Genomic DNA, 16,882 nt, shown 5'->3' on the forward strand with positions numbered 1-16,882 from the left:
GTTAAATTTTTAAAAAGTATTTCATCAACATACAAAGTCATTTATACAGCATGAAGCCATTTTAAAAAATACATAAATATGACTGGCCTGATGCAGTGGCTCACACCTGTAATCCCAGCACTTTGGGAGGCCGAGGTGGGTGAATCATGAGGTCAGGAGTTCAAGATCAGCCTGGCCAAGATGGTGAAACCCCGTCTCTACTAAAAATACAAAAATTAGCCAGGTGTGGTGGCAGGCACCTGTAATCCCAGTTACTTGGGAGGCTGAGGCAAAGAATTGCTTGAACCCAGGAGGCGGAGGTTGCAGTGAGCCGAGGTAGTGCCACTGCACTCCAGCCTGGGTGACAGAGCAAGACTCTGTCTCAAAAATAAATAAATAAATAAATATGAATATATGTATATGTGTGAATTTAAAATGAGACAATACATTGTTTACATACTGTATGCTATATGTGAATATACTATATATACAAACTGCATACTATTCCAAATTAACATAATACAATGCATAACCTGAGAATCTACCTCTGAGCAGTAAAATTATAGGTGAATTCTTATTCTTTCAATGTATCTATATTTCTAATTTTCAATAATGAATCCTATTTTATACTTTGAAAAAAAGTATAATGTTTAAAAGACTTCTAATTTTATGCAGTGTGATTATAAACAAGAAATAAATTGCTACAAGCTTTCCAAGAAATCAAGTTCATTATTTTATAGTGACATTTATACAAAAAACCCAAGATAGTAAGACTATACATGCAAACATAATGGGGAATAAAAGTTAAAAGTACAATAGACTGACGCAGAATTTGTTGAACCATACATCTCATATAGAGTAGGTTCTATTACCTCCCAGCTATCTGGCTCCAAGAATTCTTTTTTTTCTGTGGCTTTCAAAAACTCCTCCAGAGTCACCAATCTGTCTTTGTTAGTATCAACCTGATTAAAAGAAAATGTATACATAATACAAAGTAAATCTTTCTCATATTATTTAGACACTATCAACTGTCTTGTAATAGATGCCACTACATAAACATACAGAAATTAGGACTCACCTAACATCCACAGAAACTGGGGGAAAAAAAATAACAGAGCACTCAACATTATACTAGAATTACAAAATAAATATCTTTCTCTTCTATATAATTCAAATTGGAAAATATGAGATATCTATATACCTAATGCCCCCAAAACCACTAAGTTTCAGTCAGCTGATCTGAGTGGTTGACTGGTATCGTCTTCCTACTTTACCATAATATGTATAATCCCTCTTGAAGCCAAGTTCTTCAGTAAGAAAAAGAACCATTCTAGAAAGAGGACAGTTTTAGCCAAGAGTAAAGGAGGTTAAACTAAAATGCTCTTAACACTTTTTCTTAAAAAAACACAATTACGTAAATCAAAAGTAAAGCTGACAACCTCTCCAAATCCTCTTGCATAGTTGTTACAGCCTGTGGCAAATTTCATTACAAAGGTGTACTGTATAATGGTCAAAGAAATTCACTTGATAGTTGGGATGTCAGCAGTCAACAGACATCCCAATTTGGCATTTACAGCTCAAAAATTCAGATGAAAGTTACTGAAGCAAAATAGTGGGATTCAGTTACCCTGCATATGATGCCTATATCAGAGTTTTTGGCTTAGAGGGAGGAGAGGCAGAGCAAGAACTACAAAGAAAGGCAAATATTTAAATGAGGGTAGCCATTAGATGGACCATGGACATCTGAGCACAGACTCAGTGGAAGTAAGACCTTGTGATGATCTAAAAAGAAGTATTCCAGAAAAAAGAAATATTAAGTCCAAATGCTCTAAAATGGGAACAAGCTTGATGAGAGGTAAACATCAGAAGGCCAGTGTGGCCAGAGGAGAGAGAGTCACAGAGAGCAAGGCAAGGATGAAGTCACGAATCTTTCGGAAATAGGAGGGATTTGGGATCATATTATAAGGGAAATTGCAAGCCACTGAAGTATTCCTATGCAAGAGAGCACATGACCTGATTTATGCTTTTAAGAGCTTATTCTGCCTACTTACAAAGAAGTGTCTGCAGTGGGGTAAGGAACAGAAGCAGAGATGCCAGTTAGGAGACTTGCTTGGACTTGATTGGTATTAAATAGTAGTGGAAGTAGGGGGAAGTGGTCAAATTCTGGATCTGTTTGAAAGATAGGTCAAATAGAACTTAACAGAGGAAATGCAGGATATGAGGAAAGAAGTTAAGGATGACTTAGCCTGAGCAACTAGACGAATTATGATTAATTTGTTGAAATGAAAAAGGCTGAGGAAGGAACAGATCTGGGTTTGAAGAAGATGTGAGTTAAACACAAGGAGAACTGTCAAGCAGATACAACCCTGGAACTCAGAGAAAGGAGACAGCTGAAGATAAAAATATTGAACTCACCAGCATACATGCAGATATAGAGCATATATAGAGACATGGGACTCCACACTACCACCTAAGGAAAGAATGAAGCTAGAAAGAAGAACACGGCCAAGGGATGGGAGCAGGGCAATGCAACATATAGAACTTGGAAGCAGGAAGAAGAGCCAGCAAAGAAGAGAGAGTGGGGTATGAAGAAATTGAGGAGGTGTGGTTTCCCAAAAGTGAAGAAACCATTTCAAGAAAGAGGGAGGCATCAAATGTTGCCAAGGGGTCAAGTAAGATGAGACCACTGGACTTGACAAGATAGAGGTCATCCAATGGGAGGATTTTTAAATGGAATGATTGAGGCTACAGCACAGATTAAGACGAAAAGGAAAGGTGAAGAATTAACAGGAAGAGGAAGAATAGACAACTCTTTGAAGAGAAACAGAGAAATGAGGCAGTAACCAGAGGTTGTTTTTTGTTTTTGTTTTTCAGTACTGAAAAAAGGGTTTGGTTTGGTTTGGTGTGGTGTGGTGTGGTTTGGTTTGGTTTTGAGATGAAGTCTTGCTGTGTAACCCAGGCTAGAGTACAGTGGTGTAATCTTGGCTCACCGCAAACTCTGCCTGCTGGGTTCAAGCGATTCTCATGCTTCAGCCTCCTAAGTAGCTGGGATTATAGGTATACAGCACCACACCCGGCTAATCTTTGTATTTTTAGTAGACACGGGGTTTCACCATGTTTGCCAGGCTGGTCTTGAGCTTCTGACCTCAAGTGATCCACTTGCCATGGCCTCCCAAAGTGTTGGGATTACAGGCGTGAGCTATCATGCCCAGCCCCAAAAAAAGGGTTTTATACCTGATATGCAGTAACATCTTTATCTTTTAGAATATTTTAAAGTAGTTACAAATTATTTTATTCTTACTAAAGGCATCTAGTATAATAATCTGGATCAAAAATGCAAACTTCAGCCTGGACAACATAGCAAGACCTTGTGTCTCCAAACATTAAAAAGTTAGCTGGCAGCCTGGGCAACATAGCAAAAGATATACCGTCTCTTAAAAGAAAAAAAAAATTTCGGCCTGGTGTGGGGGCTCATGCCTGTAACCCCAGCCAGCACTTTGGGAGGGCGAGGTGGGTGGATCACTTGAGGTCAGGAGTTCAGGACCAGCCTGGCAAACATAGTGAAACCCCATCTCTACTAAAAATACAAAAATCAGCCAGGTGTGGTAGTGCATGCCTGCAATCCCAGCTACTCAGGAGGCTGAGGCAAAAGAATCACTTGAACTCGGGAGGCGGAGGTTGCAGTGAGCGAAGATCGCACCACGGCACTCCAGCCTAGGTGAAAGAGTGAGACTGTGTCTCAAAAACAAACAAAAAAGGCTGGTGGCTCACACCTGTAATCCCATCTATAATCCCAGCACTTTGGGAGGCCAAGGTGGATGGATCACCTGAGGTCAGGAGTTCAAGACCAGCCTGGCCAACATGGGGAAATCCTGTCTCTACTAAAAATAAAAAATAAAAAAAGGTGTGGTGGTGGGTGCTTGTAATCCCTGATACTCAGGAAGCTGAGGCAGGAGAATCACTTGAATCTGGGAGGTGGAGGTTGCAGTAAGCCGAGATCATGCCACTGCACTCCAATGTGGGTGACAGAGTGAGACTCCATCTCAAAAAAAAAAAAAAAAAAAATTAGCTAGGCATGGTGGCTCCAGCTGGTGGTCCCTCCTCAGACTCAGGAGGCTGAGATGGTAGAATTGCTTCAGCCCAGGAGGTTGAGGCTGCAGTGAGCCATGATTGCACCACTGCACTCTAGCCTGGGCAACAGAGTAAGACTCTGTCTCAAGAAAAAAACAAAAAACAAACAAACAAAAAAAAAAACGCAAACTCCACTTAAATATAAATTCTGTATATTTTCCATCTTAAAGTAAGATTTATTGCAAGAATTAAATAATATATAGAAATAATATATTATCTTAAACTTTTAAAACATACCTCATTCATTACATGTTCCCTCATTCTAAGCCTTTCTTCTTCCATTTCTACCATATCATCCTCTTCATTTTTAGGGTCATATACTTTCTCCAACTAAAAAGAAAAATTTTAAATGAACATGAAAGGAAAGAAAGTAACAAGAAAAAAAAAGAAAGAGAACAAGAACATTGAATACTTAATAAACTCATTTACCTCTTTAGTAAATAGGGCTTCTAATTCTTGCTCATCCAGGAATCCATCACTATTAACATCTAAAGTTTAAAAGTTACAAATGTAAAAAAAGATTTTAATACCTTAGAAAATAATTAAAATACAATGATTTATAAAAGGTTTACAAAAGTAGTACTGATGTGAAGCATCAATAGAATGCAGAAAAATATTTCTTCTTTTTCATGAAGCTTTAGATCAGCTCAACTGATAAATATGCTATATTTATTTGTAACTCATAATCATTTGTGAGGAAAGCATATCTTGACCATTTTTTCCAAAAATATAAAGTAAAGCAATATTCTATGAGAGTAGAAGTAAAATGTAATATTATAGTATAAAGCCTATCAGATATAACCTAGCTAGTCACAGTATACAGTTTTCAGTTTACAGAGAACTTTGCAATAATTCATATGACTCAACAGTAAAAGCCAGTATAAAGACACAGCTACTGATCTAAAATTTTATACTGCAGGTGAGCAACAAAGACTATCATATTACCCTAGAAAAACTCTAACCATTTACTCTCACTAGATAACTCAATAGCAGACCTTGGCAGAAATCAATTAAGAGGAAAGTAAATATTTTTTCAAACAGCAGATATAAATATTAATATTTGTATCAAATTGTTACCATGTAATTTGAAAAATGTCTTGGGGTCAAAGTCATTAGGATCCAATCCATCAGTCTCTTCCCATACCTCTTTTAGTTGATCTTTGCTTCCCTGTGAACCAATTTAAAAAAAAATTGCTCAAAACAAAATATAATCTATCTGTACAGACTCAAAATATAAATTTGAGGAACTTTGCATAAGAATCAAGATTTCAGTACTAATAACACGATAAAATTCCGCTGATACAAAGAAGTATCTTTATCTAAAAATGGTTTCATAAAGTCACAATCCTTACTGGATGATTAACTTTAGGGTGATTTTCATGCTTTTTCTTCATTTCTTCAAATTTAGACTCTTCTTCTTTTCTCTTTTCTTCATTCAATGTTTTTAAATATTCTCTCCTTTCATGTTCCTTCATCATTTCATATTTTTTAAATTCTTCATGTCGAGTCTTGTCATAGTTTTCCAGATCACTTGTTGCCTGAAATGCAATAATGCATTTAAGTTACATAAAAGCATGCATTTGAAAAATGTAAATAAAGCCATTCTTGAATATAGCATACTCTTGAACAGAAGTGGTACAGGAAAGCAAAAACATACTGGACTCCTCTTTTTTAATTCTACCATTTCATTTTAGTCAAGTTCTTCAAGTTCTTTTTTTTTTTTTTTTTTTGAGACAGAGTTTCACCCGTCACCCAGGCTGAAGTGCAGTGGCATGATTTCAGCTCACTGCCACCTCTGCCTCCTGGTTCAAGTGATTATCCCACCTCAGCCTCCTGAGGCCTTGAGTAGCTGGGATTACAGGCACTTGCCACCACCCCCGGCTAATTTTTGTATTTTAAGTAGAGACAGGGTTTCACCATGTTGGCCAGGCTGGTCTTGAACTGCTGACCTTGGGTGATCCGCCCGCCTTGGCCTCCCAAAGTGCTGGGATTACAGGCGTGAGCCACCACGCCTGGCAATTTTCGTTATTATTATTACCAGAGATGTAGGTATTCAAATAAACTAAAAGTTCAAAGCTAGCCCCAACTTTAAGAAACTCCTCATAAGGAAGTAGTATATAAGTTGATTTCAAAAAAAAAGAAGAAAGGAACTATATCAAATCTAGACAGTACAGAAAACTTAAATAGCTTCTAACCATTGAACTAATCCAATACTTGCCAGGTTACAACTAATTCCATTCACACATAATATGAGAGGTCCACAAACTCTTATCTAAAATCTCTGAGGCCAAATGTGCTTCAGAATTTTCTACCTTAAAGAAAGGGAATATGGCATATATGCCATATTATGGAATATCCCTGTAGCATCTGTAATCAAACAGCCTAGTATTTCTTAAGCAAAATCTATAAATACTCACACTAAGTAGGTTAAATAAAAACTGTAAATAGTATTACTGTCGTTGGTTTATTCAGGTCAGGTTTCAGTTTTTACAGCTTTTGGATTTAGGAATTGTGGATAAGGGATTTTAGACCTGTATGTACATATTAATATCTGTATTAATAAGGGTTAAGCTACCTTCCTTTAAAGATCTTCAACAGAATATATAAAAGTTATATTTCCATTTCATTGGGTTTACTTATCAAATTACAAAACCTCAAAGGCACAATAAAGACAAAACTTTTTGGAATTATTCTCACCGCTTTGATTAGCATATCTAAATCTGTGGATTCAAACTTGTCAGGATTCAGGTGGTTTAGGTGATCAAATTGTTTTAGAAGAGCTTGGTGGTCCATGCCTATATCTGAAAGAAAATGAGAAAACTGTAAATGATCAATTTCTAGAAGCTAGAAAAATTATAATAATTATACATAAGAAAAAGATTTCATATTTATTCCTATAGGATTTTATGAGGAAATACAAAGTTTTAGAATAAAGGCTTATATTTACTTTATGAATATTGCATATGTTATTCTAGTCAAAGGCAGTGTCCTTGAACCTAGAGTGGAATACAATTTAATATGTGTATTTTTTAAAATTCTCTCTCCTTATTTTTTTTTATTTTTTATTTTTTTTGAGACATGGTCCTGATCTGTCACCCAAGCTGGAGGGCAACGGTGCAATCATGGATCACTGCATCCTTGACCTCCTGGGCTCAAGCAATCCTCCCACCTCAGCTTCCCAAGTAGCTAGGACAACAGGTGTGCACCACTATGCCTGGCTAATTTCTTGTTTTTAATTTTTGGTAGAGACAGGGTCTCACTGTATTTCCCAGGCTGGTCTTGAATTTCTGGCCTCAAGTGATCCTCCCACCTCAGCCTCTCAAAGTCCTGGGATTACCATGCCTGGCCTTATGCATATTTTATTTATTTATTTATTTGTTTATGATGGAGTCTTGCTCTGTCACCCAGGCTAGAGTGCAGTGGCACAATCTCTGCTCACTGCAAGCTCCGCCTCCCGGGTTCATGCCATTCTCCTGCCTCAGCCTCCCGAGCAGCTGGGACTACAGGCACCCACCACCACACCCGGCTAATTTTTTGTATTTTTAGTAGAGACAGGGTTTCACCATGTTAGCCAGGATGGTCTCGATCTCCTGACTACGTGATCCGCCCGCCTCGGCCTCCCAAAGTGCTAGGATTACAGGCGTGAGCCACCGCGCCCGGCCTTGCATATTTTAATGTTATATCTAAAACGACTACTTGACTATCAGCATAGTTAATAACAAACCCTTTTTAATTATCTTAAAACTACTAAATATCTTGCTTTTAATTAGATAAACTCTAATATAGTGTCCTTATCAAAGTTTTAAGTAGAATTTCTAAAAATAATTGCTCTAAAGCTTACATGAAAGAATTCCTTGTATATTGCTCCAATGGATCCCTTATGAAACAATAAAAATCTAATTTAGGTAAATTCCTTTTAATTATGACTTATTTTTAAGGAAATATCAATTTTTTTAACTTTTAAAAAACAAGTTACGGGCCGGGCGCGGTGGCTCAAGCCTGTAATCCCAGCACTTTGGGAGGCCGAGACGGGCAGATCACGAGGTCAGCAGATCGAGACCATCCTGGCTAACCCGGTGAAACCCCGTCTCTACTAAAAAATACAAAAAGAAAACTAGCCGGGCGAGGTGGCGGGCGCCTGTAGTCCCAGCTACTCGGGAGGCTGAGGCAGGAGAATGGCGTAAACCCGGGAGGCGGAGCTTGCAGTGAGCTGAGATCCGACCACCGCACTCCAGCCTGGGCGACAGAGCGAGACTCCGTCTCAAAAAAATAAAATAAAAATAAAAATAAATAAAAAAAAAATAAAAAACAAGTTACAATTTACTACAGTGAAATGGGTGAAGTGATGCTGGATTGTTTCAGTTGTATTACATAGTGGACACATGTAATGGATACACAGTGGATATACACACAAGACAGCTCACCAGAAACAACACAATATGAGCCCTTATAGAATTGAGCAAAATGGGTACATTGTCGAAGTTGGAAATCAGCTCTCACTTAGGAAGAAGGAATATACAAATATGGAATGGTGAAAGGCAAGAAAGAAATTGGTAGATACGATGGGAATTAGCATTATCTGTGGGAACTCAGCATTTCTAAAATATGTACATTTAACATGTATATGCACATGTTTCACATGTATATGAATATGGATGTGTGTATATATGTGTATATGTGTATAGACATGCAAGTTTCCTAGCTCTGTGCAATTAAGGTGCCAAGAAAATACACTCCAGTAGCAAGGAGCGTACCTAGTGCCAGCTCTTCATCTAAAATATAGTTGCCTATTAAGAAAAACCAGTGCTCCTCAGAGAAATGGCTCATTCCACAGCTGGGGCAGGGTAGGTACGAGTTGATCCTGGAACATGTTGTTATGCCAGAAAGTGAAGAACTGCTAAATCTGGTTCAACCAAGTTTTCACTGAATTCTAAGTATGGCACTGTACTAGCAGTTCTACTTATGAAGAAAATACTTGTTTTTTTAAGACTTAGCCCTAAAAAAATATGACCAGACGGTGAAATATATAAAAAGACCCTTAACCTCCCTCAAAATAAGATAAATATATATTAAAACTGCACTGTTATACTATCTAACAGAATGGAAAACTCCTAAAGTTTGATGACACATGCCATTAGTAAGGTTGTGAGGAATTATTGCTGGTGGATATATGTATTGATACAACCTCTAGGGAGGCAAATGTGGCAATATCTATCAAAATTACAAATATATATAATTTGATTTGGCAATTCCACTGTGGGGAAATTATCCTACAGATAATCTTATATGGATACACAGTGACATATATACAAGATAGTTCACTAGAAATAACCTAAATGTCAATTGACAGGGGCCTGGCTAAATAAATTATAGTATATCCATATAATGGAGTTCTATGCAGCTGTAAAAAAAAAAAAAAAAAAGAGAGAGAGGTGGTCTCTATGTACTAATACAGAAAGATATTCAAAATATATTATTAAAAGAAAAACAATGTACAAAAATGTGTATTTCCTTTTGCATAAAAAGAGAGGGACAATAAAAAAATTTTATTTGTATTTGCTTATATACAAATAAAGAAACTCAAGAGTCAGGCACAGTGGCTCATGCCTATAATCCCAGCACTTTGGGAGGCTGAGGCAGGAGGATCACTTGAGACCAGGAACAGGAGTTCAAGACCAGCCTGGACAACACAGCAAAACCTCATCTCAATGTAACTTAAAAATAAATAAATAGATAAACCCAAGAAGGATGGTGCTAGGGGACATTGGGAACTGACAGAATACAAAAGTATCAGGTAGATTTTTGCTCTATATTTTTTACATTTGAACCACGTGAATGGGCCAAGCATGGTAGCTCATGCCTGTAAACCCAGCACTTTCAGAGCCTGAGACAAGTGGATCGCTTGAGCCCAGGAGTTCAAGACCAACCTGGGCAACACAGCCAGACTCCATCTCAATAAAAAGAAAAAAAAAAAACTGCCTACTTTAAAAATTACCCCCTCCCTAAAATTAAGACTATGTAAGCCCTTCCTCAAAGTATCAGATATTTCAATTCATACTGAACCAATGAGAAAATATTCCTTAGTTTCTAAGTTACATCAGACTGTTTTCTTTCTTTTTTTTTTTTTGAGACAGAGTCTCACTCTGTCACCCAGGTTGGGGCACAGTGGCATGATCTCGGCTCACTGCAACCTCCGTCTCCTGGGTTCACGCAATTCGCCTTCCTCAGCCTCCCAAGTAGCTGGGACTACAGGCACATGCCACCACACCTGGCTATTTTTTGTATTTCTAGTAGAGATAGGGTTTCGCCACATTGACCAGGCTGGTCTCAAACTCCTGACCTCAGGTGATCCACCCACCTCAGCCTCCTAAAGTGCTGGGATTACAGGCATGAGACACCATGCCCAGCCTAGACTGTTTTCTTTATGCAATGAAATTCAGTACCCATCTTGGAATGAAGAGGATACTGTTAAGACTGAGGGGATGGAAGTTGTCCCGGGGATAGAAATCTCCACACATCTTAGGCCTGGCTTCAAGTATGGAATTACTGTGCATGCCTAAGTACCCCAAGTAGCATGGCATGATTCAATTTACTTCTCACTGATATCCTTAATTTCAGGATGATGAGTATTTGGCATTTGTTTTCTAAGATTATACGTTTAAAATGTAGATTACTACACTCTTTCCCAGAGCCAGAATCTCTGGAGGTGAGATCTAGCAATCTATATTTCTAAAAAGATTTCTCGGAGATTCTCATGCATGCAATCTGAAGTTTTAGAACTACTATTCCAAGAGTTAAAGGTTCAGATGTTTATTAATGACAACAAACCACCCAGATAACCAACCTATGGGAGGATATCACAAGGATGTATGAACAAGCTTGAAAGATCTCCCACTGGCTAAATATACTCCTTGATTTTGACTCATAATTAGAAAGTTCATTCCAAGGTAATACAGGAAATTCACCTATGCTGTCACATAGTACTTTTGTGATTTTATTTTCTACATTTAAATCTTTAATTCATTTACAATTATTCTGATAAAGCATTATAAGAGATATGGCTTTAACTATACCTTTGTCCAAATGGCTAGCAAGTTATACCAAGACTACTTAGTTAAAAATTTGTTGGGTGTGGTGGCTTACACCTATAATTCCTGCACTTTAGGAGGCCAAGGCAGGAGGATCATTTGAGGCCAGGAGTTCCCTCAAACCAGCCTGGAGAACACAGTGAGACCTTGTCTCTACAAAAAAATTAATTAATTAATAAAAAATAAATTAGCCAGGCATGGTGGCACACTCCTGTAGTCATAGCTACTCAGGAGGCTGAAGTGTGAGAATCTCTTGAGCCCAGGAGTCTGAGGGTGCAATGAGCTATGATTGCACCACTGTACTCCAACCTGGGCAAGAGTGAGACCTGTCTAAAAAAAATAAATTAATAATAATAAAAATAAAAACCTATCTTTATCCCACTAATAATAAGATGCCACCTTTATATTAAACTAAATTATATTGTGTATTTAACTCTACTTCTGCAATGTCTATTATGTTTCACTGATCATTCTACTTTTCTGCCTAAGCCATACAGTTTTAATGACTGAGGCTTAGCGACATAATTTAATATTTAATATTAAAGATTTAATAGATATTAAAGATTCGATTTCTAATATCTAGTCCTTCACTGTTCTTTTTCAGAGGTATCTAAGTTTTCTTACTTGTGTCCTTTTTCTTTTTTCTTTTTTTTTTTTTTTTTGAGACAGAGTCTCACTCTGTCACCCAGGCTGGAGTGCAATAGCGTGATCTTGGTTCACTGCAACCTCTGCTTCCCAGGTTCAAGTGATTCTCCTGCCTCAGCCTCCTGAGTAGCTGGGATTATAGGCATGTGCTACCACGCCCAGCTAATTTTTGTATTTTTAGTAGAGACAGGGTTTCGCCATGTTGGCCAGACTGGTCTTGAACTCCTGACATCAGATGATCCGCCCACCTTGGCTTCCCAAAGTGCTGGGATTACAGGCGTGAGCCACCATGCCTGGCCTACTCATGTCCTTTTTCACATGCACTTTAAAAAATTCACTTGGCTAGTGCCAGAAAAATAATGTATATATTTTTAGTTGGATTGTGTTTAAATTATACATTAGAGAAAACTGACATGTTTATAACATTGAGTCTTTGCCTCAAAAAGCAATTGTGTCCTCCCACTTGTTCAAGTCTACTTTTGCATCCTTCATGAGTGTTTTAAAGTTTTTGTCTGTCAGTTTTGTACATTTCTGAATAGGTTTATTCTGGACATTTTATCTCTGTTGCTATTGTAAATGGAGTCCTCTTCTTCCATTCTATGTTCTAACTGGCTGTTATGTACATATGGAAAATACTGATTTCTACAGATTAAGTTGACTATTATTTTCCTATTGAGGGGCTCAATTTTCCTATTGTTTATAGTGAATGTTTCCATTAATTATTTTCGGTGTTCCACATATATATAAACATCATATCATCTGTGAAAAAAGATGGTTTTATCACCTCCTTTCCAATTACTTTACCTCCAGATTCTTTTTATTTGTATAAATGTTTTGGCTAGGTCAGGCATGGTGGCTAACGCCTGTAATCCCAGCATTTTGGGAGGCCGAGGCGGGTGGATCACCTGAGGTCAGGAGTTCAAGACCAGCCTGACCAACATGGTGAAACACTGCCTCTACTAAAAATAAAAAATTAGCCGGGAGTGGTGGCAGGTGACTGTAATCCCAACTACTCAGGAGGCTGAGGCAGGAGAATCCCTTGAACCCAGGAGGCGGAGGTTGCAGTGAGCTGAGACTATGCCACTGCATGCTCCAGCCTGGGTGACTGAGACTCCGTCTTAAAAAAACATAAAAAATACACTAAAAATTTAAAAATTAAAAAAAAATTTTGGCTTGTACCTCCAAAGCAATGTTATTTAGTGGTGATTACAGTGGACAACACTGTCTTGTTTCTAATTTCAGTCAGGATACATACTTGTGCTTCCCCACTAAGTATGATGTAACTGAGTTAGATATAGCTGATTGTGTTACAGAAGTTATCTATTAATTAGTACTTTATTACTTTAGATTATGAATTGGTGTTCAATTTTGTCAAATGGATTTTCTGCATCCATGGAGACAGCCATATGACTTATAACTTTTTTTTTTCTTTTTTTTTGAGACAGTCTTGCTCTGTCACCCAGGCTGGAGTACAGTGACGTGATCTCAGTTCACTACAACCTCTGCCTCCTGGGCTGAAGAGAGTCTCCTGCCTCAGCCTCCTCAGTAGCTGGGATTACAGGCACGTGCCACCACACCCAGTTGATTTTTGTATATTTAGTAGAGATGAGGTTTCACCATGTTGGCCAGGCTGGTCTCAATCTCCTGATCTCAGGTGATCCACCCGCCTCGGCCTCCCAAAGTGCTGGGATTATAGGCGTCAGCCATCATGCCCAGCAAGATAACTGTAAGATATCCTTGCATTTCGGAAATTCTATTTCATAGGTATTTAATCTTCTCATAGTCTAAAAGAATAAGAATTCTAATATTTGTTCCAATTTATCATTTGTCCTTTGACTTTATGACTTTTTTTGATACATCAAAATTTTAAAGATTTTTTTCTCCTTAGGACTATTTATATGATGATTTATAATATTAGATTTCCTAATATTAAGTCAATCTTGTATTCCTGAAATAAATCCAACTGTTATGAGATAGTATTCTTTAGAGACATAATAATTTTGATTTTGGTATCAATATATAGCAAGAATGTGGAAGCTTTCCGTCTTTTTATATTCTCTAGAATAGATTAAATAGAATTGACAACCTGCTCTTTAATGGTTTGACAGAATCACTCAAATCATTAAAGAGTAGACAGATAGTTTCCTTAATGAAACTATCTTATTCTGAGAGCCAGACATGGTGGCTTGCATATGTAATCCCAGTAACTCAGGATTACTTGAGGCCGGAAGTTTGAGACCAGCCTGGGCAACACAGCGAGACCGTATCTCTAAAAAACGTAATTAAAAAAACAATTAGCAGGGCATGGTGGTGCAGGCCTGTACTCCTAGCTACTTGGGAGGCTGAGGTGGGAGGACTACCTGAGCCCTAGGAGTTCAAGGCTGCAGTGAGCTATGATCATGCCCCTGCACTCCAGCCTGGGTGACAGAGGAAGATCTCATCTCCTAAAAGATTTTATTTAAAAAAAGAAAGAAAAGAAATGGTCTGGATCCTGTGTTTTTTTCTGGGGCTAGATCTCTGAAAAATTTTCTATTCCATGTATGAAAATTCTTCTAATTAGATTTTCTTTCTCTGCTTTCTTTTGGTTTCCTTTGATATTATTTTTCCTCCTTTAAACCAGTTGTTTAATTCATTACTTTTCATTCTTCCTTTTCATTGCTATAATTATGGCTAATTACATTGATTTTTGAATGATATAAAATGTATTATCTATTCAAAACATTAAATTCCAAAAATTAAGAGAAGCCAAATCAATACTAACAAAATTTTGACTAGAAGAACATAGATGGCACGTACTAATATAAACTGACCTCAACAACCAAATACTAAAATTTTCTAGCCAGGCCTGCTGGCTCATGCCTGTAATCCCAGCTCTTTGGTCAAGGTAGGAAGATCGCTTGAGCCCAGGAGTTCAGGACCAGCTCGGGCAACATAGCGAGACCCTGTCTCTCTAACTAACAAAAAAATTTAGCCAGGCATGGTGGCATACATCTGTGGTCTCAGCTACTCAGGAGGTTGAGATAGGAGCATCACTTGAGCCCAGGTGGTCAAGGCTGTAGTGAACTGTGATTGTGCCACTGCACTCCAGCCTGAGCAACAGGGCAAAATGCTGTTTCAAAAGGAAAAAAGAAAAATATATATATTCCTACCTTTTGTTTAGCACTTACCTTGAAGGGAATCCAACTTAGCTTTAATTAACATTCTTAACCTTCCTACTTCTTGCCTTTTCAGTTCATCAAGTTTTGTCCTCACATGGTGACTTACTAAATCCAGTTCTTTGCTTAGCCTCCCACTCTGTTAACAAAATTAATAAATTAGTTTTATCTATTACATTTCATTTTTAGACAAATGCAACAGCTTAAAAACAGGGTTAAAATACATTAGTGATAAATACTTTTGACTAATTTAGATATATTTAATATTATAAAAAGAATTTCTTTCAAAAGATATTAGCTTTAGGGCTGGGCATGGTGGCTTACACCTGTAATCCCAGCACTTTGGGAGGCTGAGGTGGGCGATCACCTGAGGTCAGGAGTTCGAGACCAGCCTAGCCAACCTGGCGAAATACCGTCTCTACCAAAAACACAAAAATTAGCTGGGCATGATGGCGCACGCCTGTCAATCTCAGCTACTTAGGAGGCTGGGACAGAAGATTCACTTGAACCCAGGAGGCAGAGGTTGCAGTGAGCCAAGATTGCGCCACTGCACTCCAGTCTGGGCAACAAGAGCGAGAATCTGTCGCAAAGAAAAAAAAAAAAGGCTACATGCGGTGGCTCATGCCTGTAATCCCAGCACTTTGGGAGGCCAAGGCAGGCGGATCACCTGAGGTCAGGAGTTTGAGACCAGCCTGGCCAACATGGTAAAACCCCGTCTTTACTAAAAATACAAAAATTAGCCGAGTGTGATGACCCATGCATATAATCCCAGCTACTCGGGAGGCTGAAGCAGGAGAATCGCTTGAACCCAGGAGGCGGAGGTTACAGTCAGCCAAGATCATGCCATTGCGCTCCAGCCTGGGCAACGAGAGTGAAACTCCATCTCAAAAAAAAAAAAAAAAAAAAAAAAGATTAGCTTTAACTCTAAAATCCAGATGTCTGAAAAACCATGTAATTTAGAAAAGCATCATTAAAGCACAAAGCAGAAACTCAAAAGGTTAAATTGTAAAATGGTATAGCCACTTCAAAACAGTTGGCAGTTCCTCAAAAAGTTAAACATAGAGTTACCATGACCCAACAATTCCATTCCTAGATATATAATTAAAAGAACATGTTAACACAATAACTTAAACATAATATTCATAGCTGCATATTCATACTAGTCCAAAAAAGCAGAAACCTAAATGTCAATATCAATAATGAATGGATAAACAAAATACAGTATACCAATACAATGGTATGTTGTTTGGCCATAAAAAAGTATAAAATCCTGACACATGCTACAACATGAATGAACCTGTAAAACATTATGCTAAATGAGAGAAACCAGACACAACAAACCATTTATTCTATGAGTCCATGTATACGCAATGTCCGGAACAGGCAAATCCACAGAGATGAACAGTAGATTTATTGTGGTTGGGGAAAGGGGCGCAATTAGGAGTTACAGCTTAATGGGCACACAGTTTATTTTGGGGACAATGAAAATATTCTAAAATTAGATAGTGGTGATGATTGCATGACTCTGCGGGTATATTAAAAAACTACTGAAATGGCAGGGTGCGGTAGCTCCCACTTGCTATCCCAGCACTTTGGGAGGCTGAGGTAGATGGATCGTTAAAGCGCTGGAGTTTGAGACCAGCCTGGCCAACATGGTGAAAACCCATTTCTACTAAAAATACAAAAATTAGCCAGGTGTGGTGGCACATGCCTGTAGTCCCAGCTACTCAGGAGGCTGAGACAGGAGAATCGTTTCAGCCGGCGAGGTGGAGGTTGTAGTGAGCTGAGATAATGCCACTGCACTCCAGTCTGGGTGACAGAGCAAGAGTCCATCTCAGAACAAAACAAAATAAAACAAAAAAACAGACAAAAAGACACTGAATT

The 16,882-nt window shown here is 38.1% G+C and overlaps 1 protein-coding gene across 8 annotated transcripts in view; it reads right to left on the reverse strand.

Moving 5' to 3' along the window:
- LOC105486953 (nucleobindin 2) overlaps nucleotides 1-16,882 on the reverse strand; it is a 56,348-nt gene that overhangs the window by 15,538 nt on the left and 23,928 nt on the right. For 5 of the 8 annotated variants that reach the window (XM_011750139.3, XM_011750141.3, XM_011750140.3 and 2 more), the window contains 7 exons: nucleotides 15,011-15,137; nucleotides 6,808-6,911; nucleotides 5,463-5,648; nucleotides 5,188-5,278; nucleotides 4,540-4,598; nucleotides 4,348-4,440; nucleotides 852-941 (listed from right to left, as the gene is read on the reverse strand). In XM_011750139.3, coding sequence (XP_011748441.1) covers nucleotides 852-941; nucleotides 4,348-4,440; nucleotides 4,540-4,598; nucleotides 5,188-5,278; nucleotides 5,463-5,648; nucleotides 6,808-6,911; nucleotides 15,011-15,137 — 750 coding nt within the window. The remainder of the gene's footprint in view (nucleotides 1-851; nucleotides 942-4,347; nucleotides 4,441-4,539; nucleotides 4,599-5,187; nucleotides 5,279-5,462; nucleotides 5,649-6,807; nucleotides 6,912-15,010; nucleotides 15,138-16,882) is intronic. The other 3 variants (XM_011750143.3, XM_024794471.2, XM_024794473.2) reach the window with 1 other exon arrangement.

This window comes from Macaca nemestrina, chromosome 12, assembly GCF_043159975.1.
Source record: "Macaca nemestrina isolate mMacNem1 chromosome 12, mMacNem.hap1, whole genome shotgun sequence".
In the NCBI taxonomy this organism is placed as follows: domain Eukaryota; kingdom Metazoa; phylum Chordata; class Mammalia; order Primates; family Cercopithecidae; genus Macaca; species Macaca nemestrina.